This window comes from Apteryx mantelli, chromosome 1 (genome assembly GCF_036417845.1).
Source record: "Apteryx mantelli isolate bAptMan1 chromosome 1, bAptMan1.hap1, whole genome shotgun sequence".
NCBI classification, from domain to species: Eukaryota; Metazoa; Chordata; class Aves; order Apterygiformes; family Apterygidae; genus Apteryx; species Apteryx mantelli.
In genome coordinates, this window is record NC_089978.1 from 139,553,835 (window position 1) to 139,580,624 (window position 26,790).

The window sequence follows — 26,790 nt, forward strand, 5'->3', positions numbered from 1 at the left end:
GTTAAAAATAAATAAATAAATGAAAGTGTTTGACAATGCTGACAATTGCTGAAAAAAATTTTTTTTCTTCCCTTTCTCTTAAGGCTGAAATTGCTGGTGGTGAGATGTCATTGCTGGCAAGAGTCCTAACAGGAGAATTAGGTTTGTTTCCGTATAATAATTAATGTAGAGCTGTATGAATATACTGTACTGTAACCTTAAAATTCCACTGCAGATTAGAGTTCCCCTCTTATTTCTTTTTGATTGACTGATTTGTTTTAAAGACACCATACCACCTTTAACTCATTGATTTCCATGTTAGATAACTTTTTTTTTTAAAGACAGTTCAAAAATACATTTTTCATTCAACTCATAGGCAGGGTAACAAGATGGCATGTACCTTTCCATGAAGATGCAGGTGACCAAGAAGCAGCAAATAGGGTACCTCATGGATTTCTATTTAAGAGGTTAATTTCAAAGCATGTGAACATATTTCCTTGATGCATGACAGTTACAACCAGCAAGAAGCAAGATACAGGTGTTTTCCATTAATCCATACCTGGGTAAGTCATTCACTGTGAATCTTGATAAGCTTCCAAGTCTAAGAATCATGGAAAGGATCGCATTCTTCCAATGAACTGAAAGTGTCACATATCAGTTCTGGGGCAAGCAGGTGCAATTACAGTGGGTATTTTTTGTTTTGTTTTGTTTCTCCCCTGAGCATGCCCTTGTTATTCTTGTTGGGTTATGTGACAAAAAGGCTTGTCTACACACACACACACACACACACACACACACACACACACACACACACACAATGATGACAGGCCGAGGAATCCCAATAACTGAACTGGAGAAACAGAGCATCCTAACTCAGCTACTTCTAGGGTTACCACAGGACAGAGATCCTGTTGTCTGGGGATGACGCCCCTCAAGATAAGTCAACAGACAGGCTGTACCGGTCACCTTATAGACCAAAGGGGAGTTACTGCCTATGGGACTATGGGACTCATTATGGGATGCCAGTGAAGAACATCTTGGGATTGTACAAGACTTATAATGGGATATTTAGGAGAGGAACCAAAGGTGGGGAAAGGCAAGGATCGAGGTGGTTTGGGAAAAAACAAGGTCCTGGGTGAGGGGACTCTCTATTCTGTGAGCACGTGTGTGTGTATGGAAGTCTAAGTGCCAGTAACTGGAGTGGGACCACAGGTCATAGGGCCCATGAGTCTGGGGTGACAGCAACTGGAGATATGGGTGTAGATGCATATTGTGTGGGTGCATGTGTCAGTGTGTGGTCACTAGCAAACATTACGTGGGACCAGCCAGCAAGTAGGATAAGTGTCTTAAGAGCCAGGTACTGAAGTGGCTATAAGTCTGGGACAGATACCAGAGAGACCAGAGGGTCTGAGAGTTGGATACTGGAGGACCAGCAGGTCTAACCCAGCCACTGGAGAGACTGTGGGGTCTGGAGGTTAACTCAGAGATCCGTTTGCATGTGCATAAGTCAGTGTGTGAAGCAACTGGAGACAAGAGGCTCCAAGGGCCACCTACCGGGTAGATCGAGTGCCTAAGATCAGTTACTGGAAGAATCCATAGCATGTGCATCTGTGCATGTGCTCAGTCTCACTATTGGTTGGACCTGAGGACATAGAGATGAGGCTGCCACAGCTCCATCAGGCTACTAGATTTGGCAACTCCTAAAAATCCTTGCACATGTGTTGGATTTTGCAGAAAGCTGATATAGCTAAATTCTGCAAAAATGTCAGTGGGAATTTTGCTACTATCCTCAGTGGACTATGAAATATTGCGATGTTTGTTTTCTGGTAGTTTTTGCAATTAATTATAGATAAATTCTTCCTGTTTTGTTTTGTGGGTTTTTTTCCCCCTCCTCTGTCTAGTGAGAAATTGACACGAGAGGCAGTAGGTCTGGATTTGTTATGTGTGGAAGGTGCAAGTTCTGCGAATCTGCTGATCATTCTCTGAGAAGTGAGGTTGCTATGGTCCATAAACTGTGGTGGTGGGCAGTGGCTCTGTTCCTTCACTTCCCTTGCCTGTTATCTGGTACTGGAACTGGACCTCACTATTGACATGCTCCTATACAGACTAATCCAGAATATCTGTTCTGAACACTCTGGATATTTTGGTCCTAATATCTAATGCCTTGTAAAGGAGTTAATACTTTTTAAGTGGTTGCTTTATGTGCTTCAAACAGCTGTTCTTTATAGTATTAATATAATGCAATGCCTCCGTGTAAAGACAGGCTCTTACTTATTTCTAGTTAATCAACGGAATATTTATGTTTAACAGAATACTGGACTATTTTTTTTACATACAACACAGTAACATTTCAGAGAGTTTATGGAATTCAGCAGGCCAATTGCACAACTATACAGATACATAAATTGAAGAGAAATGTTATCTATCTTCCTAGCAGCAAACATAGCTTTCAATACCTTTTCCAAGGGAATGTTAGTATCAGGTTGGCTGTTTGCCTTGCTAGGGCTTCACATTTCATCTGAAAAGATACTTTATGAGCTTGAAAAGTGTTTCTGGCTGCAGGGCTGGAACTGCCAATTATCGTTTAATGATTTCATCACTTCTTTTGATAAAACTTGTCCAACCAGAAGAAATACACAGGTCAGCACAACAGCTGACAAACAACCCCAAGCAAAATCAATATCATCAGGCTCAGCACGGTTTCCTTGACTTTTTGATCCTGATTTATTCACTTGTTGCCCAGTTACTTCTCTCATCTAATTTTTTTGTAGAGCGTACCCTTCTTTGCAAAGGCAAGTGTATATAACTTAACAGGATATACACAGTTGAGATCAACAGGCAAGAAAGTTAAGTAGTGCAGATACAATTCCTTTCTGAAGTGGGAAGAAAGGGAATATCCTTTGCAAATAATCAAATCCTCTGTTAGTACCACGAAACTGTGATGAGAAAACAAAACCTGATCAGCTATCTGCTCCCACATACTTAAAATCTGGAACAATGCAGTGGACACACTAACAAACTCCAATTGCCAAGGTGTACCTTAGATAGGGAAGCTAGTTTCTTAAATAGTCTTTGCCCAAAGCTGTTATAGGACTCTACAGAACCAAAGTCACCAGCCTGAAGTGCACTTTGAACCTGAGAGAGCAAGTTCTTTGAACAATTATTTATGATGCTTAGATAGCCAAAAGATAAACTGTCTCAAGACCTGAGAAGACAATATAACCTGTATCTAAGCTTCTGCATCAATGAGAAACTGATTATTCTCTTATCCGAATTTAAAGAATACTTAATTTACTTTGTCTTTACAGCAGCTTTGACAAAGCTTGGCTTTCTCCATAGCATACTTAACAGACTGCATATCACTACCAAGGGTCCTGATGAAATTTCAGGCTTGGGTACAATGCAATTAAAGAGGAGAGACAAAGAAAGTCTGGTATCTAGCAGTATCTGATTCAAAGCAACATGTCAGTCACTGTTCTTTTTTCCACATATGCATCAATTAATAACCTGTGTTTAGTTGACTGGGCAGCTTATTGCTGGGTGATTGGGTTTTGTATACAACTGCCCAGCTACAGTACTCGGTATAGGCACGATCATACAGAGCTCAAAGTATTCTGGCAAAACTCTGCTAGAACAGGGTTAATTACTTGCATGATTACTTTTCACTGATCTTGACTATGGAGCTTCTCGATACTTGAACTTGATAACTTAAAACTAAATTCAGCCTGGGGATATGTTGACTTCTGCCTTACGGAGAGCCCTGAATACAGAAGTGACCAGGAACAGGACTTCACTGTAACATAGCACCTTTCAATTTTGAGCTACATCCAAGCAAACATCAACAGGAAAGAGGATCTGAAAGCCCATGCTACATGGGCTTTTTTAGGCGTGAGGTATTTCACTTAAATTAGTGTGCTTTTGCTGCTGCAAGGAGGTATCACTTTTATTGTAATATAACTTAAATATATGCATTGACCTGTGCCTATTTGGAACTGGCTTTTCTCTCTCCTCAATTGCAGCAATAAATATTACCAATTAGTAGAGTCCCCCATCTTTTAAATGTTAAAATCAATTTATATTAACAGACAATTGTCAATATTCCTTACTTGCAGCCTGGTAGATTAAACTTCTCTTAACTAAATTACCTGGCTGAGCCGTTTGATGACAGTCTATCTCAATAGCTTTCTGACTTCTCTTTCTTAAACCGGAACTCACTGATTATATAGACAAGCAATGGCAGCAAACACTCGCGGAGTTAACTTCCTTCACCGGGGTATGATTACAGCAGTTACTGTGGCAGTGTAGTGATGGGCTTCTCTGCTGGCCATCTTTTATTTATTAGCACAGGCATAGAGTAAAAAAGAGGAGATGATGGAGGGCAGGAAAGGTGTTGATATTCTGAACTCAAACTTGCAATGCTTACTCATGTAAACAAACCCTTCCTACAACCATAGCCTGACATTTGAATTGTCAACAGTGTAGGAGTGGCAGGACTCACTTCCAAACTGCAGAATTTAAGACACAGTCAAGCTGGACACTAGGAATGTACCTTTGATAAGCATTCTCCCACCCTTTTTTGGTTATTACATTATCCACAACCAATCACATTACTTTCACCAGATGTTTTTGCTAAATACATTTTAAGGCCATTTGTTATTCATTAAGTGGTTGCCTCAACTATTCAGTGTCAGGTTCTGTGGCTGTCAGCCAGTGTGTGTGATACCATTCCTGTTCTATTTAGATGAATAAAATAAAACATTCATAATTAACATCTGAATGACAGTACATACTAAAAGGTGGAGGATGTCTATTTCTTTCCAGACACTTGTGAATACTGTCAAGATACATGTTCTCCTGGACAAAACATGATGGCAACATACAAATCAGAGAGGGAATTTGTTTGGTTGTTTATTTTGACTGTATTCTTTAACTCTGTAATATTAAGCTACATCTTATGTAAAACTTAGCTCCTTACCCAGTAGCCTACATTCTCTGCAATTTCCAAACAAGTCTTAGCTTATTTACTTACATGTGTCACAACAGGTATTGCCAATTTTTGCAATTCTGCCCTAAAATTAAAAAAAAAAAAACTTTTATTTAGGCACAAGTAGAACTTATTTGTTCTGCTGGAGCAATATGAAAGGATGTTTAGAACAGAATATTAGGCAACAAAATTATTTTCCTGTATTATACAAAAGTATAAATCTACATTAGAAATCATCTTTTAATTATAATCCATTAAAGATGTGAAAAGGTTACAATAGTCAATTATTTCTAATCAGTTATTATCAAATGCAATGTTGAATACAAATCAGTTTCTAGTACCCACAGTGATAAAGCACATAGCAGTCAAATCTTAAGTTTCCTTAAGAAAAAAAGGATTTAAACCATCCCTCCTGATATTTTTAGCAGTGTAGATGAAAGTATGTCTGTTCCACAACAACTCGATATTTATAGGCAAGTGAACATAAAGTATCACATCCATTAAATAAGTTTTAATAGACAAAAATTTGGGTTTTATTGTTTCAAAAAATTTCTGTAGAGAATAATGCTCAGAATATATTTATGGGAGAAAAACACTGGAAATTCAAGGTGAGAGGAAAAAATGGAAAAATGTAATATTTATTTACACTGCAGAGTCATGCCATTGTTGCACTAAACAGCTGAACTTACATGCAGGATGGTTTTTGTTTTGTTTTTAAGTAAAAAAGATAAGCTTTCCATCAGTACCTAGACCAAACACAATCACCTTTATAGCTGAAATAGTTAATTTTTTGGAAGGGAGGAGAATAAAGGCAATTTGGGAAATTTCAGTTTTAAAAGTAAACTATTCTCCGCTGATTTAAAAACTTCAGAATGTGACAATAGCCCCAGGCCTGTAATGTAATTATCATTTTTCTAAATTTGGGGTTGTCTGTATAACAAAGTTGTGTGTCCTGCCATGATGACAAATTGGGAAATGGACTACAGAAGCTTTATTCTTCCTGCATTATATGTCTTAATTCCTCTGTTTGCTTCATGTGCACATTCGAGAGGTGTGGGTATGAGCTGTGTTATAGGTTTCCCACTTGTTGTCATGGCCAACAAAATGGGACCAGCTCGATATAACACCTATTTGATGTTGAATAAGCAAATGCAGCACCATGTGCTACATCCCTTTCTAGAGTCCACAACCTGCTCTCTGTTTCTCAGCCTAGGGCTAACCCCAAATCACAGAAAAGGTGGAAAAGTTATTATTTCACAGTTCATTTTACCAAACCACTGCAAATGTCAAAGTTTTAGCTCTTCCCAGAGCATAGAGGAAGCCTATGCACTTCCTTTCCCAAACCACATACTGGGGTAGCCAAAACATGCCTTATCCTTTTTTTTATACACATATTCATAGTATAAAGGAGCTGATTTGACACTTTTCTCAGTTTGCATAATTAGCCACACAGCTTTGCTCTGGATACCAAACTGAAAACATTGTGAGAACAAACTTTTTCCTGTGGCTGCTGCTTCATATGGAGCAGAATTACTGCATGCTCAGCCCCTCTCCTTGCCGTAGAGTCCCACATAAAACCAGCACATATTTAAAAATAAAGATAACTTACATTGTTCTGAATTTCAAAGAAAGTTCAAATTCAGTTTAGCCATGGTGTTGGGAGAGGGTTGGGGTTTCCCATCCATAATACACATAAAGTACATACATACAGAATCATAAAGATGACAGAGACTATTGGGAAACCTTGTAACAGGATCCATTTCACTACTTACGCCTTCAGCCAAACATCTTCTGGAATCAAACGGAGGACAGCCAGTGATTCTCCTTTCCCAGATAAATTCCCCTTTCTCATTTATTTTACAGGAGTGACTGTCACAGCCATCCTGAAGAGATTCATTTGGCTGTAAAGATTTAAGGGCTGTTAGCTTAACACAAAAGAAACACGGGACCATAATTTTTCAGGATACTATACAACCTGACTATTCCTTTGCTGATATTCAATCAATATACCATGGTGGTGAAGTTTATGAAGCATGGAAACCTTTAGTAAACACAATTGTTTGTCAACAAAGGTTTCTCATGGGAATTATTTACCTTCATAAAGTACCGATTACAGCTCAATCAAAAGTATCAAAACCTGATCTTTTTCAGCTCTTAGCCAGGAAAAAACATCCATTAACTTAAGAGAGAAACTCATCTAAGTGAGAACCTTGGGAATTTGGCCTCTGAATTGTATTTTAGAGAAAGATGTGTATGCACATTTAACTTCTGGTTCAGTAGGAAGACTGTTCCAAGAAACAGGCACGTGTGCATGCACACACACTCTATCTAAAACTTGGATCAGCAATGGAACAACAGAAAAAGTTATCTCCTGTTTCATGTGAGACACTGACTGGTTCTAACTAGAAAATGTCTGCTCATGCTTAAGAACCTACTATACTGGAAGCATTTTTAAAGACTCAAATTTTCAATTTAACTTATTCATTTCTTGCTTAAAGTGAGGTTTGAATCTACTCTAAATATAGAGCAGCTGATGGGCTCATTTTCTAGTTAAATTTCTCTTATAATATTCATGCTTACAGGTGCATCTAGATTGTCCATCCAGAAATTTGTATTGTGATGAGAAACCTTTTTCATTTACAAACAAACAAATGAACTTTTTTGAGAAATCATTCTAGGACACAAGAGAAAAGGTAGTAGTATTACCATACTGCCTAATTCAAAAGCAGAAAATAAATGCATTCTTCCTGGATTGATTAGACATCTATGTTACATATATATTTACTGAAAGAAAAAAAAAAGAAAGAAAAAAATGGAAGAGAAAAGAGAGTGCTTGAAACTTACCTGAAGGTATTTAAGCCTTCCATCTCTCAGCCTGATTCCACATGAAGTTGGCATACATTTTCCACAGCAAGAGCCAGGGATTTCTTGCCTTCTGTAATTCTAGAAGGTAAAGAAGTTCACACAGATATCGTTCTGGGATTGTTTTATTTTAAGCATGCTTCTCACACTTATAAGTAGAAGCTAGTTTTCGTAAGTTCAGCAGGTGAAGTGACAGCTATCAAAAATGTTTTTTTTTTAACAGTAGGCCTAAACTAGCTCAATCTAATTAGCTGGGTTTTTTATTAGCTGTGGGGGGGGGTTGTTTTGTTTTTTAAATAAAGTTTGGCATTAATCCTTGTATTGTTTTGTCCACTGAATTCAAAATTCTTTGACTTTAAAGGTGCAAGGTTGGATCTACTAAACAGCATGTGACAGTAGAAGGGGTAGGGAGCTGATTAAAATGCTGTCAGTGACGTACAGTTCTCATATGCAGCAGCCAGGACCTTCTCATTAGCAAAGCTAATGAATACTACACAGTGCAACTTGTAAAATTAGTTTGAAAAGCTTGAAGTAGGAGAAAAGGGCAAAATAACCAGTAAACAGTGAGCAGGGAAAGGGGTGAATCAGGCCAGAATGGAAAATCTGAATTAAGGAAAGAAAGATAGAGAAATGGGTTGATGAAACAAGAAACTAAGAGCAGCAGAGAGCGTATGATAGAATGAAATAAAAAATGAGAGAGGGGCAGAAGAGAGGAATAACAGGGCCTGACAAATGGCACAGGAAGAAAAAATGGCGACAGGGAAGAAGGCATGGGAGAGTGAGCAGCATCAGGTGGAGAGGAAGAAAGGCACAGAATGGATAATGGGAAGTTAAAAGAAAAAAAAAACAGAAATGAACTAACTGAGTAAACACATTAAGTGTCTCACAGTAACGTCCCCAGCTGCTGCACATAGCCAACAGCTGCTTATGATGAGCTGAACATTTTTAAGACAACGAACACTCTGGTTGAGTGAAGGCACGCATGTTATCCATATGTTTTTTATACATATTCTGAAAAAAGAATCTGGGGAGAGCAGGGGGGTGACCATTAAATCACTGGAGGAGTACACAGTTCATTGTTATTTAGGTGAATTTGCTCTACTAGCAAAAATGTAAGCACCTAAAGAATATTGTAAAATGACAAAAAAATGATGCTGATGAACAGAATGTGCTGCAGTTGGCTGCACTTCAATTACCAGTGTATTTGCTTTCACAGCTTCAGCACCCAGTAGAAAGCAGGTGCTCCTGAGAGAGTTCATACCCTAAGCCGTGATTTTGTCCATCATGGAGGAACTGCTTTTAATCTGGGATTACCATGAAATCAATGAACCTGAGACAGGAAAGATCCAGAGTATTTGTGTGAATTCCACTGGACTTAGGGAGATGAAGACATTCCATATCTTATTTGAACTTTTTTTTTTTTTAAGCTCCACAGATTCATTATGCCGGCTTCAAAGGGATACGCACACCTATAGCTGAAACTTCCTTTGGGTTGATGCACACTTCCTAAATACAATTTCATAATAGACCCAACTGGAAATAGACTTTTCTTTAGGGTTTTTGTTCAGCCTATACTTTAGGGCCAGGTGGGGATGGGGGCCATAAGAGGGGAGGGAAGGTGCTGTTTGGGAATTGTGTGGGTGGTGCAAGAAGCAGGAGTGGACTATTTTTCTTTTGTTTTTACCATGTATTTTATTGATTCCTCTACCTTTAATTTCTACAGCTGGCTTCTTATATTCAAAAGGAAGAATTAATGTGTGTGTATGTCTGTGTGGAAACATACACATACATAGACGTTCCTGGCCACAGATTCATTCCAGTGTATCTGGGGGTTTTTCACTGATCTAATAAGTTGATTTTGTAAAAGTGAAAAATATATTCAGCACCAAGATTAGCCATATATTTTCCTTTCACAAGTCTGTATCTATCATCCTACCTCATAGGAGGGTTGATATTAGGGTCCAGTACCACACCAAAGTATTACAGATTCTCCCTTTTTTGTCACAAGCTACATCTTATACTAGTACTTTACTAGTACTTATACTAGTAAATAGACTGGGTCAGCTAGGGCTGTTTCTGGCCCTGCAGACAAGTGGAGCGGTACATCTGGGACATATATGTATGTCTGCACTGCCTTCTCCCCCCCAGCACAGACTGGCTTTGTTTATAATGTCTGCTGGAAACAGTCCTCGGTATGTGCTAACCACTGCCCTGTGTCTGGGCATTATTTGGAAGATACCAGTTAGAATAGGCTAGCTGAGACACTGCGAACAAGTAATCAACATAACTGATTGCAGGATGAAACTTGAACCTACAGTCTCACTCTTACTACATTGTCCCTTCCAGTTCTACTTAGGGATTGAAAAACAGACTTCCCCAAAACTCTGCCCATCTCAGGCAAGGACCATATCAATCTATGCCCCTCTTGGATATCAGCAGGGGATCCCATATGATCCTGTTAGAGAGGTGGCTTTTTGATGCTAGGGTCACTAATAGCACAGGTTCTTGGTTGGGTTGGGTCTGCTGGCCTCCACCCTTATTCCAGGAAAAGCCAAAAGAGAAGGGATCCTTTGAAACTTGTTCTGTGAAATTTAGCTGCTGGTTTGTGCTCCCAGGACAGGGGAGATTAAGCCAGCTTCTCCAGTTTGTTTAAGTCTCATTTCACCTGATGTATTGGTGCTGAGTCAGGCCATCATTGTTGGTCAGGGGACTGAAAAAGGGAGCTATTTGCATCTGTCTTTCCCAGCCAAGCTCATTCCTTGAAGATGGTGGAAGCAGCAGCAAAGACTGCAAAGTGGCCAGTAGAACTGAAGGGGACAATCCCATCGAACCACTTAGGACATGGCTGGGAACCAAGCAGAAATATTATTAAGCTCAGCTACTAGGTGATTTGGAATATTTGTATGAAAGCCCTGAAGCAAGGAGATCTGGCTGAGCTGCCAGTCCCAGAGGGAGAGATAATATTGTAAGAAAGGAGACACAGCAGTTCCTGTTGCCAATGATGTGTCAAACCTCATTTTTGCCTTGAAGGTAAGCAGTCTGAAATATGCAATTAAAGGTACCTGTGGACCTGAGTCCTCTTTCCTATACAGAGGACTTAGATTGCATTTGGTATATATGATCTAATGCAGGGAAAGAAGAACACAGGCCCATGATTTATCAGAAAAACTTGTAAGGAAGGAAACAGGTCCCAGAGTTGTACACAATATGAATGGTTATATACAGTGGGTGACATGACCTTATCATCAGACACATTCTTACTCAGAACAGCCAGAACCACTTGCACTTACCACTGGACATGGTTCACAGCTGAATTTGGTACATGTCAGACCATATCTTTGAGAAGACATTGATTGCAGAGAGCAGAGACATGTTGTGCATTGATCCACCATCAGGCGCCTCCATGCCTGAAATGTTAGAACCAGTTTGTAACTGTCAGTGATTGTCTCTTCATCAAAACTCAAATAAATGAGCAATTTTAACTAGGTTAAATCTGTTTCATTAAATCTTGTGTTGCAATTCTAGACGAAAGAAAACAGAAAACCCATAACCACACTCTCCAGAGGCCATTTCTCAAGTAAACCCTTTAGAATTCCTAAATTTGCAAATGAACATTGCTTTTTCTTATTTCCCTGCTTACGAAGCAAGAAAGGAATCTTTGAAAGTGGTGGGGAAGATTTTGTTAGATGGTTCTCATCAGTTCATTTTTTCTGAGGGTGGTAAATAAGTTTGCCAACAAGTCTTCTGTTCTTATGCCATCACAACCTGCAACTCATGGACAGAAATTACTAGTTATTGTCCTTACCATAGCACTGCTTAGAACATCTAGAGCCCTAAAACCTTAAAATTCACAATATGTAGAAGGAGAAAAAAAAGTTACTGAATGAAAAGCTGGACTTCTCCATAGCTACAAGCAAACCAGTGTCTGAGCTGGCACAGAATTCAAATTCCTTGAGCCCTTCCCCAACACCTTGTTTGCTGGATCCAAATCAAAGCAAACAAAAATATCAATTTCAATGTAGAGAGTGGAAAATGCCAGGCTATTAGATGGGAAACAGCAGGATCTGGAGTTAGTAACAGATTTGGATGCCTAGCATATAAATGAATTCTAAATACAATGTCTTTCTGCCTCCCAAGTACACAACCCTTCATTTCAACCCTAAAATAATAAACCATATGGCTAAATGGACAATATGGGAGGAGTATATTAAAGATTTTTACAAAGAACTTCTAAAAGCTAAAGTAAATAGACATGAATATCACAACTGAATAAAATCTTTGAATAGTGCTTCAAAAGTCAATGGAATTTCACTGTTGACTTCACTGGGGGACAGGAATTCTCCTTTCAATTGTAGATTAGTATGCAACATATTTTGCATATTCTCAAATTCCCATTTTTCCTGTTCTGTACTAGTAAACACTCATCCAATAAATGGAGCAAAAACAAGGAGCTGGCCAAAGTAACAGCGTAAAGGTAGTGGACTTACGGGTAATTCAGAGCCAATACTCCCACATAATTACTGATGGACAAATGTTCTGAATAAAGAATATTAATTACACTCCTACACTGGACCCCAGCACAGGAGAACTCCTCAAGGCTCAGTGGTTTTCGATCAAGTACCAACAACGACTTTTTTCTTGTTTTGTGGAGGTCTAGAAAAAAGATCCTCCACAAACAATTTGATGGAGGTGGTTATACCAACGGGGAGCTTCCCATCTTTTAATGTGGTCTGGAATTCTGTGATGGAGTTGCAAGCAACTGTGCAAGACTGGATTTGATGACCAAAAAGATACTTCTCAGACCAAGTTGTTGCCATCATTTTAACAACTCAGGCTCGAGACCTTGACACAGGACCCTTCATTTTCATTAGTTTAATGACCTGACATTCACTATAAAAGGTTAATCTGGGGTTAAAAGCCAGGCATGGATACAGGCATGAAGCTGCACTCATAACTTTTCCCTGTGGGAGAGGAATTGATAGCAAATGTCACATGAAACACTAGACTTCTTGTTCACTCTCAACAATGGAAGCATTCAGATGTCACAGTGACAGTCCTGGTACAGACTACATGGCCTTACAAGGTCATTCAACCCACTGACACTAGTATTGCTCTACTGGTTACTCTGTCCATACAGACATATACACAGATAAAAAAGCCTCATAAATCTGGGAGATGTCCCGATTAGGGTGACCTGTTTCAAAATATATTTGGGGTTGTTTTATTTACTATCACAATCATATATTGTTCAGGCTTTTATAAGTAAGTGGCTATCACAAAATGCCTCTGTAGCTCTAGGCTTTTGCATCATGAAGAAACTGTCTATGAAGTTACAACTGATATTACAGCTAATATCCTCATTGGATCTTCTAGTAGTTCTAAAATTCCAGTCCACTGGGCATTACTATTTAATACAAAAGAACAGCAAAAGTTGAGCTTATACTGCAATCACTGTTATCATGGGCAGAAATTTAGGGCAAAGTTTTCTAGAGACATGTTGAAACCCAACTCTCATACCGAAATGCCTTGAAACTTTGGGGGAAGCTCTTACCTTGATCTAAAGTTTGCATCACTGCCTAGTTCTATGATGTTTTTTTAATATATTTGGGGATCAGCATGCAAATGGTCTTTAACAATGTATTTCTGTGAAAAAATATAGCTTAGCATGACAGAACTGAGTGAAATAATGGATTGATATATCTTTTTACCTTCATATAATACACCTATCATGTTCTCTTGGCTAAGTTAGAATAAAATGCCAACATCTTCTAACACAGTGTTAGACAACATAACCAAAATAACCTGCCTAAAGCCAAAATCCACTCAGATCTCCTTCAAACATGCCACACAGTAAAAGCCTGGGAAAACAGATGAGTGATACAGATAATCCTTTTGGTAAATACAGTCACCTGCTTGGAAATCTGCAGATAAAGCCTGCAGCATTGTTAAGAACAGTGGAGTGAATGCAATACACCAGATTACTGGAATATAATATTGGTAACCAGATACAAGACAAAAATGTAAAGGGATTAAGGACACAGTCATTTTAACAGAACTGCAGTAAAAGGCTCAAAACTTGGAACTATTCAATGAATGAGTCAATGGAGCAAAGTTTTCCCTTGATATAAAATGAAATTTGAAACCTTTTCTTAAAGTATCATACTCCCAGAATACAGGTTTTGAAATCCAGGAAGTATAAACTTCTGTGGACACCACATCTTCCTTCCTGACCAGAACTCTGGAACAGTTACTGAAGTAGAAAGTCATGTCAGACAAAGCAGTGGTAGTTCCAGCTGCTCAAAAATTTTCAGATATATAGCCAATTTGCTTAAAACTATTAATTAAATAAAACTATTTTAGGTCAAAAGAAAATATCCATTAGCTTAAGACAAGTTCTAATGTAAAACCCCCAACTGTTTTCTCTTATTTTCAATATCAAAATAGCTGTTTTGTTTAGAAATCTTCTGAGGTTTACATTTTTTGCTGCTTAAGGTCAAGCCGTACCAAAACCCCACTGTGCTCAGCCCAAATTTATTACTCTCCACCTTAGAGAAGATTCTGGGAAGTGTGCTGTTTGAATGCTAACCTCAGTAATGCTTGACCCTGTGCAGAAGGAAGAGCATAAAAGTAATGCAACAGCTGGGATCTACCAACACCCTCAAAGTCTTCTTGCGCAGACCATGTTTGATAAAATGACCAATTGTCAGGAAGAACAATAATACATTTCTAAAACTATATTAAAAATTATGAGACATTTTTATATAGAACCAGATAACAAACAAGAATGAGTCAAAATGCAGTTTTATGTCAGCCAAAACAGTTTGTGAATTCATGGCAATCTGAGCAAATTTTACTAAGATAGGAATGTTTTTCAATATTTAAGAAGCTGGAATATTTTAATTTTAGATCTTCAAAATAGAGCTACTTCTGTTTTTGTGTCCAACACGATATTTTGTTTCAAAATTTGCTTCTGCTTTATTTTAAAATATTTTAAAATATTTCAAACCACTTGAAAATAGGAGAAAGACTTTTCCTGACAGATCAAGTAAACATTTTGTTGGAAGAGAAAAAAATTAGTTTTTCACATGGTTCTGTTCATGAAAGAACAGCATACAACTGGAAAGACACTTTTTTTTTTTAAACAACACAGAACATACGTACATATCCTGGATAACAGAAGTGGCAGGAGTTTGCAATTATTAAACTGTATGATATTCTCTACAAGTATGGTCTTTATAACTTCATAAAATGCCCCAACGAGTTTTGACAACATACCATAGAGGAGACAAACAGAGGAGTCAAAAAGAAAGTGGATTATTACATGTTTTACCACTTTACAATCCTCTCCAAATGTTCTGACAGAAAATCAGAAATACTCTTTGGATTTAATTCTACAGAGAAGTAATTCCAGCACAGAATATTTGATGACAAGGCGTTAGCTCTAATAAACTGATAAGCTTATGCCTATAGAGCATGGAAAAAAATACATGGAGAAAGGTCCTTTCTTTCTGCCATACCTCAAAAGTCTAAAGAGATGTGGGCAAACTTACCTTCTAAATAAATGGAAAAAGGAAGAAATGCATAGACAATAGAGGAATACACAGGTTAAAAGTTAGGTTAAATGAATAAAAAGGACTTGTTTCCCTAGAAGATGATGAGAATACTTAGAGTTCTTTGACACCAGAGGTGCTGCCAGAACATGGATTTAGGGAAACAATAGACAATTGACAGAGCTCTCCAAAGATAAATTTGGCATAAATGAGATCAGATGCTTAACTCCAATCCTTCCCATTGTCATGGACTGGGTTAAACACGTCTTAATCTATGCATTAAATACGCAGTTGAGAAAAAACTTCCTCTGAGGGCATATCAGCAGGGATCTGAAAGGGGACAGAGGTCAAACAGTGAGGAAGCTCAGCTTTTCCATTTCTGCTAATAGCCAGAGAGAGATACCTCTCCTTCCACACAGGTGGAGCAAGAGTCTCCAGCCTTTTTTAATCTGTCTTATCCTCTAGGTAAAATAAGGAAAGTTTTTCCTTCCCTGCAGTGGCAAGGATCACCTCTGAGATTATCCCTCACAGATAGTTTCCTGTGTGTTTGGTAGCCTGTAAGTCATCACATAGCCCAGACTACCACAGTTTCCGAGCACTTTTCTTGAACATCCTTTCAAGATAAGGAAACAATATTGTCCCCCTTTTAGAGAGATATTAATTGTCATATAGGAAGTCTGTGGCAGGATCATGAGCTGGACATAGCCTGCTTAGCCCCTTACCACTGCTTTCACTACAGGGTCTCATTCGCAGAGATTTTGACTGAACAAAGTTGCCCTGTAAGCTTATGGGTATTCTGACAAGTTTGTGCTCTACAAATGCTCATTAAAATATTGAAATATCTTACTATCATATCAAATAACAGGAATCAAGTCTTACCCCAATAACAGTGCCATTCAAAAGACAACCATTCAAGGGTACTGAAAAAGAGGATAATACACCATTTAGTGTTACTATTATCATACCGTTATTTAGATTTAATAAACCATGAATATTTTTTTGACTTACTATAGTTCCAATTTATGCCATTAGATCCATTTTCAATATAAAGAGGCACAATTCAGTCCTCTTAGACTATAACTTAAAAAGTAGTAATTTGCCAGTGTTATCCTGAATTCTACCTTCAAACATACCTTGCTGAGCTGTTTTTTCCAAGTACATGGTACAATGTGGATTTTCCCCTTTAGTTCAAGCCTCTCATTCCCAGAAGAGGCACTCATAGGTTTCCTGCAAGTTACAGTCTTTACTTCTCCTCCTCCTCCCATTTCTAGCTGCTTACTCTGTGGCTGCATTTATACTTGTCAAATAAATGTGACTGGGAGTCTTCCCAGACAGAGGCCAGCTGGCGTAGAGTGACCCATGTCTGTGCTAGTTGATGGCCACAGCCCTGATGGTCGCCAGTGCTCAGAAGAGAGCACAACTGCACACAAACACCCTGCGCAGAGCAGACCTTGAAACCTTCTAATTCCTGAACCGCACCTGCAAAGTATTCAGGAGAGAACTAAGCTTCCTAGGCCAAAAGCATGTCAAGATCCATTTAACTGCTTAACAATATAGGAAAGCGCAATAATTTGCTAGTATAGATCTAGCCTGGCATGTTTCCCTGAAGCACTGGTAAGCAGGACCATTGACAGGTAGTTCAAAGGGAGTCCAAAGGGAGACAATGAACAGCACTTTGAAAGAGGAAGTAATAGCAGCACGTGGTGTTGCACTCAATGCCTAAATTATACATGAAAGCTTCAAATTATTATTATATTTGCATAACACACACTTTTGAAATTGTTACTGAGAAACAGCAGATCAACACTTCAGCTGATTAATTCTCCAGTGGTTCTGCTTGCCACGTATGCAACCTTACCACATCTGCAGGATGGACAGCAGTCTTTTACTTGGTCGCAGCGTAATTCAGTTCCCTCTGTACAGTCGGGCACATCCATTTGAGAGCAAGAAATGTTCTTTTGCTGCACAAAAACTTCATTGTTCACTCGGACACATTCATTGATAATGCAACGATCGAACAGGGATCGCCACTCTGTGCCAACCTAGCAGGAAATTGTAAAAGGATTAACAGTACACAGCAATGTTTGTGCCACCAGATAAAGGAAGGACAACCACAACCAATGTGCTGGTTTATGAAAAGCATGTTTACTTCCTCAGGAACATTTTGTCACTCAACAGTGCTCCATAAATCCGTATTGTGACAATCAGTTTATAGAGTAGTCTGCTGTTCTGTTTGCAGAGTTTAAGAGTAACAGGATTAGCCTTAAGGTAAAAAGCAAAAAGGCAAGTGAAATAATACGTGAAGAAGATAATGGAAGCTTAATTAGATTTAATTTTAAATTTGCTCTTGGTAGCTGGCTGTACTTCATTGCGCTGTAGCAGAGCTGGCCCTGTTTCTGCTGGAAATCTCCTGCAAATTGGCTTTACTAAGCCTGGAGGAGATTTTGGCAATAAGTTACTGACTAGAAAAGGTTTTGCAAATGTAGAAGAGACTGGATCCTGTTAATATTGGTTATAACCACCCATGGGTCAGACAAGGTGGGAACTTCAAGTCCTTTTCTTGGGAAAATACATTAGCACATGCCAGAAAGAAGATGTTACTCCTGTTCAATGCTGGGAGGAGCTGATCAATGCTTTGAAGCAGTGATCCACTTTAATATAATCCACTTTAAATAATCTTTAAATACTTTTCAAGAATAGTGAATACAAGAATCTGACCCCCAACTCCAGTAAAGTGAAACATGTTTGCTCAGAAATTGAATGAATACTTTTCGCTCACTTGTTAAATAGTTACCTCTATGTTAATGACAGAAGAGTTGAAAGAGTACACAGCAAGAAAGAGGCAGCAGAATATAAGAATCTATTATTCATTTAGGACAACAGAAATTAGTAAGACATGGTGGGACATTAGAGTATGACTTTTGAAGGCTTGTTTTATGAAACAGAAAATAATATTGATCCTTATTAAGAAATATCCTTGGTAAAGTCAGGGGAGAGGTAGGCTGGAAAATGATACACTAACATTTTTTAAAAGTCAGCAGACTGGCTTTGTAAAAGAAACGATCAAAAGTTAATAGCACATATTTCCCAGTGACATGTAGATATAAATGCAGAAACACTATAATGACTTTGGGAAGAAAAGAGTGGTGAGAAGGTCTATTATTTTAAATATATTTAACTTACTGTTTCTGTTTTCCTTTGCTGAATGCAAACTGCCACACAGGATTAAGCAACTTAATGCTACTGGGGTAAGCAAAGGCTTGCCACGGCCACTTGAGTTAGGAACAGAACAAAAGGAATAGCCTGAAGGAATTAAAAACTGAAGGCAAGAAAAGAAACCAGTATCCACCGAGCTTTCCAGAGTAGTAGGGTATCTGCAATGCATTTAAAATGGCAGTTGTATGCACTCATTTCCCTTTGGACTTTTTGGGACAGACATGCAGGAATTCAAGGGGACGAGACATACTGCTGAAAATAAACCATTATTCTGTGCAGAGAACAACTGTGGCCTGGACCACTGCAGTCTGATCTGACCTGGAGCCATCATCTTTAGCAAAGGGACGGTAATTCATGTTTCTGTCCCCGTTTACTTCTGATATTTCAGTGTGTACCCAGTAGGATATCCTATTTGAATAGGACCATGAAATTCAAGCAATCCACTATCCAATCTGCCTGCTATCCATGGAGTAATATAAATTAATTAGGATAATTTAAACAGATAACCTTCAGTCGAACAAGCATCCTATCCCATTATTCTTTTGAGCTACTGTTTTTGAAATTACTGATTTTACATACCAAGATTGCTTCTTTAGAGCCTAAAAAGAGAGCAGAAAGTTTGCTTATTAGCAGAACCGAGTGGTTAAATCACCCCCCAAAAGAACATTGTTTTTCAGTGTTGCTTGTCTTAAAGGAAATAACTTGTATGTGCTTTTTCTCCCCTTCTCTGGAATACAAATGATTTGAGGCCACTTCTGCTAGAAGAGGAACTGCCCAAACCACCACTGCCTTACCTCATGTAAACGAGCATCTGCATCACCCCGAGACCATAACAACTTCTCCTCACACGCCGTCTTTTGGCACCTTCCACAACACACCCCTTCTTGGACAACATACTTGTAACCCTATAAGAGAAAAAAAAAAAAAAAGGACTGACTGACTCAGGAATAAGAGAAGGCACATGAGAAGATTAACACTAAAAGAAAACACTGAGATAAATGCTTAATGTTAGCTTTTTTTTTTTTTTTTTTTTTTTAAGGAAAAGGAGATTTTGAAAACACAGCTATAAGGCCACACACTGCCATTACAAAACAAACAAGTGGTCCATTCAGTTCAGCATTCTTTTAAACGACTAACATTATCTGTAAGAAAAAACTGAAATGTACACTAGGCGTAAGACTTCTTATCCTCTTATTAGCTGCTGTTTAATTTATATTTTGAAGACACATTCACTTCAGCTACATGAATTAATTAACTCTAGGTACTATCTTTCCTCAGTTCATTTTGATCCTTACTAATGACCCAGTCTTGTAAACAGATCAGCTTCTCTGCTGTGGTACGGATCACCCTTCCTAGGAGTTCAGCAAATGTTGATGGTACTCAACACACAAAAAAAGAAAGGAAACAAGCAAACCAAAAAAACCACTCCAAACCTTGAAATAACCCAGAATATTCCTGCTTTTCTTAGGAGCTGAACAAATGTGTAATAACATAAAGATTTGTCACAAGACAGAAAAGAAAAATGAGATAAACTAGCAGACAAGGAAAGGGATGATGTAAAAGAAAAATGGTTTTGGGGTGGCCTGAACTGTTTCAGCAACATTGAGCAACAGCCATTTCCAAACACTATAGTTTATTGTATGTGAGCAGTTCCTTTAATGCTTTAGCAAATTGTAAAGAGCAAGTCTTTCAGATAATAGGGCATTGTAGAGGAGTGCAAAAGGAAAAAGAAGTAAGCTCGCTTCTAAAGGTGACTGTCATAACTGCTATACTATTTGGTAGGTTTTGAGAGGAAACTATACATGAATGCCAAGAACCCAGTTTAAAAAATGTCTTTGAGAATCATTACATTATATCATCTCTGGTTTTTGCACATGAGTTGTATATAACTACAAGAATTTTTATTTGTATTTCAGAAATCCTTTTTTTAATATAATACTATTATACAAAAGAAAACAAAAGATAAAAATTGTTTTAGTGGCATCTTGGCTGTTAATCGGCACTCACAATTCTCCTTCCCATCTCTGAGACCTCAAGCTTACAATTCAGTCTGAACACATTCAGACACTAATTGGGCCTGTGCTGAAGCAGAGTGAAGGGGCTGGGCAGAGACACAATAAGGAACCACTTTTGATTTAACAATTCATCTTTTCCTCTTCTGAGGAAAGTAGCCAAATGTACAAACACTGGTGTATCTAAGTGAAAGGGAGTAAGGAGCTTTATTTTAATTAGAATAAATATATTCCATATTTAATAGCTAGGCAGTCTCCAAGGGGCAAAACATAGCTCTGATTTCAATACAGGACTGAATAGAAAATATTCACTCAGAGAAAAAATTGTTCCCATGAAAAATGCCAATGAAAATAAGCATCCTTTCTGCTTTGGCCAACACCTTCAAGCTCAAATGATTGAAGGATCCTCAACTTGCTCCCTTGGTGAGCTGCCTGGTATTTACTACAGGGTGAGTAAAAACTGAGGCCAACAGTCACTAAAACCCTACTTGGTTCCCTATTTTATTATCACTTTTCATCTTTGCTCTTCACTATGGAGCATATTAGCAAACCTCTATAATCAGCAGACTTTTATATGGAACAGCATTTTGTATAATGTTGTACTATGAAATACTGGAGTTCAATCTAGCTTTGCTGAAAAAGCTGTGCTTTTGAATGTTTTGGTTGATATGATTTGTATCTGCTAAATAGTGGTCTGGCCATGTTAGAACAGAGAGAGAGGAGCAGACAGAGCAGGCAGTCTCAGTCTTTTTATTTTCATTGCCTTTCATTATCCAGCAAATAGACACTGTAGAGAGGATGCTGTTTGCCTTTTTTATTGTTCAGGTACCACTTACTGCCTTCAGCCAATGTTCTGCTAGTCTCCCGCTTTTTATGCGCTGGATCTGCTGCTTTCATTCCTCCTCTGTATCCTGTTTTTTTTTATATATACATTTAGAGTTCAAACTTCAAATGGGGGATTAAAACTCCAAAGGAGCCCACGGTAAATATCTGTCCGTCTGTCACACTGACAGGCAGATCACTGCCCCCAGGACTGAAAAAACCCAGTGCCCCAGGAGGCAAGGAATAGGGCAACACAAGCCACCCTGTGCATCTGAATGGGTGCACACAGCTGATGCGGGAGTGGTAACAGGCAGCTACTGCAGAGAACCAGACGCACGTTCGGTCTTGCCACCAGGCCAGGCTCTTTGATAAAACACAAATGCAGAGATAAAGCTGATCTCAAGCCCAAAGGGCTTCAGAGAATGCTTGTTTTGATTTCATTGCCCACTCAAGACACGTGAAGGGATCCATGTAGGATATGGCCTGGCATATCTGCGCTCTCCCTCTTTCATTTGAGTGTTACTCAGGATGTACAGCTCATCTTTTCGTGGATGCTAAGGTTTTGGCCAGAAAACTCTGGCAACTGCTTTTTGGCCGGGGGGGGGGGGGGGGGGGGGGAGGAAAGAAAGAATTGAGATTATTCTTCAAACATGCAGAGTATTTTTAAGAAGGCTCCAGTGTTTGTCTTTTAGGTACTGAGATGACAGTCCCTAGAGAGGATCAGAGGAACCAAAGAGTATGCAAATGGCAACAAGAGACTGAGAAAAATAGAATTGGATAGACGTAAACGAACTTGAAATGCTAAAATCAAAATCTTCAGTGGCAATGAATCAGCACAACTCTAGAGATTTCCCTGGAGCTACACTCATTTATCCCAGGTGAGGACTTAATTTTCCACTTGCAACTCTCCAGAAAATTAAGATACCATTCCCTAATTTCCATAATAAGTTATGTTTTAAAAGGCAAGCAGGATGTTTGAAATTACTTCTCATCAAGATTTTCACTTTTTAAATATGATCCTGCATATCAAATACTTGGACAATAGCCTTCCTTTGAAATTATTTTCTTTGACCTTCTTAACATAGAATATTAAGCCACTTCCTACCTCATAAGCATGAGAAGTCCAACACCGCTACTTCAAAGGAAATATCAATTGGAAATATTGGAGATTAAAGCCATAGATTTCATAGTCAACATCTATTACAATCATCATTCATTATACCTTTGCATGCATGGTGAAAATGTTCTTTATCATAATTTAATGCAGTCATCAAGAGACTGGAAAAGTTCTAATTAATTTATACACTCTTAGCAACTGGCTTTGACTAGCACTTGTATTCCAGAAAACTATACTTTCTTCTTCTCACAATCACACAATACTTTAAACCACACTCTTTTACATTGCTTAATAAGTTCCTAACTTCAAGAACATTGACAGAAAGTAAGCAAGCAAGCGCTCACTTCACATTAATACATTAGTGACTTTAGGGTGTTTTGAAAACCACTATTCATTTTATCACCACAATTCACTAGAGGGATGTATTGGAATTGCACGTGCAGAGAAATCCCTACTGAAGAACCTCCAGGAGGTACAGACACCACTCCTCCTTGTGGCACATGCAATAATTACAGCAATTATCTGAGCACTTTCCCAAAACTTTGATATGAGAAGGATAAAGAGGACAGAAAAGGGATGGGGACTATGACATATAATGAAGCAGATCCACACCTTGTTTGCAAGTGAGAGTGTTGTGTTTGCTGTTAATTTAAATATCGTCACAGAACTTTGAGATTGGTACATTTTAATGAAATATCCTTTTTTTTTCCTACAGTGTTTCTTTACATTCTATAACAACAGACCAGATTTGAGTGTGATTTTGTCATGTCTGGAAGAAGAGTAGAGTAGCACCATTCATTCAGCAAGGTGAGGGAGCTAGTATATGTATTAAGTTCTTTTTTTCCTCTTTTTGTATATCTATGTAAACAAAGTGCAAGCTGTTTTCACAGAAATCAGATGAGATGGTCGACAATGATACTGCACAAGTTTAAAACCTATCAATGTAATTAAAACCAATAAGCAGCAGAGTGTTTGAACATCATCTGAGTGATGATCCACAGTTAAAGGAGGTCTTTAATGTCAGCACAACTTTCTATGTGATTATATCTTAACTGAAATATAACCCTTAGGGACAATTTAAACAAGATTACAGAACTGCTGTGGTCCTTGATGTGCATATTCACTGAATCAGGAATAAGTTAAGAAAAAAATCTGAGCTCTCCAGAATCCAACAGCTAGGGTTTCAGTCCTAGCACTTTGAAAACCATTAAAAGAGCAAAAGAAATGGCAGATTCCCCCAAAAAACCGGTCTGGTGCCCTCCAAGCTTTTTTGTTGCTTCTTTTAAGAAAAGCTTTTTTGAGACTGCAGTATTTAAGGCTGATTTGTCCAGAAACTGTAGCTTTGCATAACCGAAGCTTTACTAGAATAACAGATTATTGATCAAGCCATGGCTATGAGCCAAAATGCAGCCAGATATTTTAAATCTAATATTTCATAACCATTGCAGTATTAGAAAAAAAGTCTGTTCCACAAATGGAAATTGAAGGGATTCTCTTGCAAGAGTTGAAAGCTCTCATATCTACCCTCATGGTTTTCACTGCACTGTGTATACTAGTATATTTCACAGTAGTGGGTATACCGGTGGAAGAAGAAATATTGTTCCTGAAGCTTTCAGGACAAACTCTACACTTCGAAAAAGGGGTGGGGGGGAAAGCTGTGGGTCCTAGGGAATTATGCAGTATTCAAGATAAAGTACAGGGAAATAGTCAAAAAGAAGAAAAAGAAAAAAAGACAGCTTATATTCAGATCACATCTTTGCATGTTCACATACATACAGGCTGTCCAGCTCTATTCTGATAAGTTAAATGATATTGAAACACAGTGGTATTAAGGCATTTGAAATTCTTTGAAAAACGAGGCATGATTAGCTTAATAGACTTCAGAAGAGAACTGCTTTTCAGGCAACAACTTGCATAACTGAAACATTCATAGTCAAACTTACAACGCATGGTCAGCTGTGCTAAAACACAGTTTGAAGTAAATTCAAATGAGAATTAGAAACAAGCGAGTCAGGCAATGCAGAGTTTCTACAACAATGCTAACTCATTCATGAGGTGCTGCAGAGATATACTATATGCCAAGGTCAGCCTTTGACTCCCAAACACATTATTACTGATGTCTTTCTGAAAGCAAAAAGAACACCTCTGACTTTTCATAACCCTATTTGTAAGGTTTGCTAATGAGGAGCCTTATTCCAAATGTAAATAACTAAAAGCAAGAAGGAAGAACAGATACCATGTACTGATTTTTCTTAGCTTTTTCTTTTCTGTTCTGAATGTTACTGCATAAATGGGAGTTTATAAATACCCTCTTTACTAAAAAGGCATACCTTCGAAAACAGGTTAAAAAGTTTAGGAAATAGTCTACTAAGATTTGGAAGCTTGGTGGGGGTGGGAGGACATGTGCATGGCATATTTGTTTGGAAACTCACTGTTTTTCCATCAAGCATAGAAAAAGCTGGAGCAGAAAAAACAGGTGAATCTTGTCTCACATGGGGTACTAGAAGCCCCAAAACATCACAGCAGTATCTGAGCCAGCACAGTGAATCAAATACAGAAGCAGTACACACGCCTTGTAGTTAAAGGGCTCTGCAGGCATTGCAGGAGTATGCCCTCCCTTGCATTTCCCACAGACCAGTTCCAGCTGGGTCAGCTGTAATGAGTCTAGGGACCATTCTGTGGAGTCATAGGCCAATGTGCAGGCTTTTATCAGCCACCGGACCACTGAAGGTATCAATGTTACAACACATATTTGAGAACATTTTTTTGCTCAGCCAACTGTTCAAATTTGCAGGGGTGGGGGGTGGGGAAATAATACAATGTACATCCCAGTGTAAGCATTTAAAAAGCAACTAGGAGATTTGCAGAACATGAAGTAGCTCATCTCTGTTTCTGCATTAAGGAAAAAAGACAAATGAGCCTCTTCTGGCCTTCACTTCATGGTACAGGGGAGAACAACTCATGGGGAAAAAACCTCGGGTCAGCAAAGGACTTGCACAAAATATTCTGAATCCCACGTGTTCAAGCTTAGTTACTCCACATGGACTCTGCACAGCCTACTGACCTCACATATCATACCACTGGACCACATGTTAGGGAGGAGCTGCTTTAAATCATATACCCCTTTTCCTGCATGGAATTGGCCAATACCATGATGAGCAATCTTAATTAATCCATGAACATCCTGAAAGCTTTGGAAAGAGGCAAAGTGTATTGTTGGTTGCCACTGACAGTAGCAGCACAACTTATCTTGTGGCCACACTGCAGCTGGTGAGGGAGGTGGATTGTCAGCACACAGCTGGGCAACCTCTTCTGTTATCTGATTTTTCTGGAGACCTGATGTGTGCATTTCCATTCTCCTCACTGACTGCCCCATCCATGCTAACCTCATGAAGCAAGGACATGCAGATGCTCAGGATATAGGTGCACAAGGTGCTAGATACCAGAGCAGAATATAGCTCTAGGGTATCACATTTAATTTTTCAGTAATTTTTTACTCCCTTATTCTCCACATTATGTCAAGATGAGGAATGTTAGGGATGTAAACTGGGTAATTTAATAGTAACTGTATACTTATATTTATTCAGTTCAATAGTATACTGGATAGCATAATTACCATTTTTAATTTTTCTTTGTATGAATCATGTTATGGCCAAAGTCTCCTAATCTATGATACTGGCAAGTACTGCTGGTTTTTAACCAATGCCTTTGACTCTTCTAGAATTCTTCTGCCTACTTGTCTGTCTCCTCCTGCTTGACCACGATGGGTATGTCAACATAACAAAGGATCTCATACTTGTTTTGTAGGCTTCCAAAAGTAGATCACATCATTTGATAGTATGTAGCAGATGTTTGGGCAAAAGGAAGGCCACAGCACGTGGTGGTGTTACTGCTGTAACAGGCAGAGGTAAGCAATAGACAGATCTGCAATGTTCTCTTCAGAAAGTGAACTTCAGTTAGAACAAAGTCATTTGAAATCGAACTTCACACATCATAAGTACTTATTGTACAAGTGACACTTCAGGGACCAGTACTCCTTTGATTGAAACATAAAATAATCTTGTCACTGATTTCCTTGGCAGCAGAATCTGGTCCTAAAACAATATTCCTAAAATAAAGTCAACAATACTCAGCCCCTCTTAGGCTCTGTTCCCAAGATAATGCAAAGCTACAATATGTATCTTCTGTTCTTTTCTAGTGTTACTACATGCAAGTTTAAAAGCAATCTTTTTAGAACCCCATCAGGAC

At 38.5% G+C, this 26,790-nt stretch overlaps 1 protein-coding gene and 1 long non-coding RNA gene across 2 annotated transcripts in view; one reads left to right on the top strand and one right to left on the bottom strand.

Moving 5' to 3' along the window:
- LOC106488670 (uncharacterized) lies at positions 1-26,443 on the top strand. Its single transcript, XR_001293266.2, has 4 exons — positions 1-141; positions 22,118-22,303; positions 23,258-23,349; positions 26,350-26,443. It is a non-coding gene; the product is annotated as an uncharacterized lncRNA (long non-coding RNA).
- Positions 1-26,790, bottom strand: part of VWF (von Willebrand factor) — a 148,623-nt gene that overhangs the window by 1,699 nt on the left and 120,134 nt on the right. The window contains exons 44-50 of the mRNA XM_013947606.2: positions 19,386-19,496; positions 17,234-17,417; positions 16,255-16,295; positions 11,116-11,232; positions 7,808-7,906; positions 6,736-6,864; positions 5,009-5,048 (exon numbers count right to left, since the gene is read on the bottom strand). Of these exons, the coding sequence (XP_013803060.1) occupies positions 5,009-5,048; positions 6,736-6,864; positions 7,808-7,906; positions 11,116-11,232; positions 16,255-16,295; positions 17,234-17,417; positions 19,386-19,496 (721 nt within the window). The remainder of the gene's footprint in view (positions 1-5,008; positions 5,049-6,735; positions 6,865-7,807; positions 7,907-11,115; positions 11,233-16,254; positions 16,296-17,233; positions 17,418-19,385; positions 19,497-26,790) is intronic.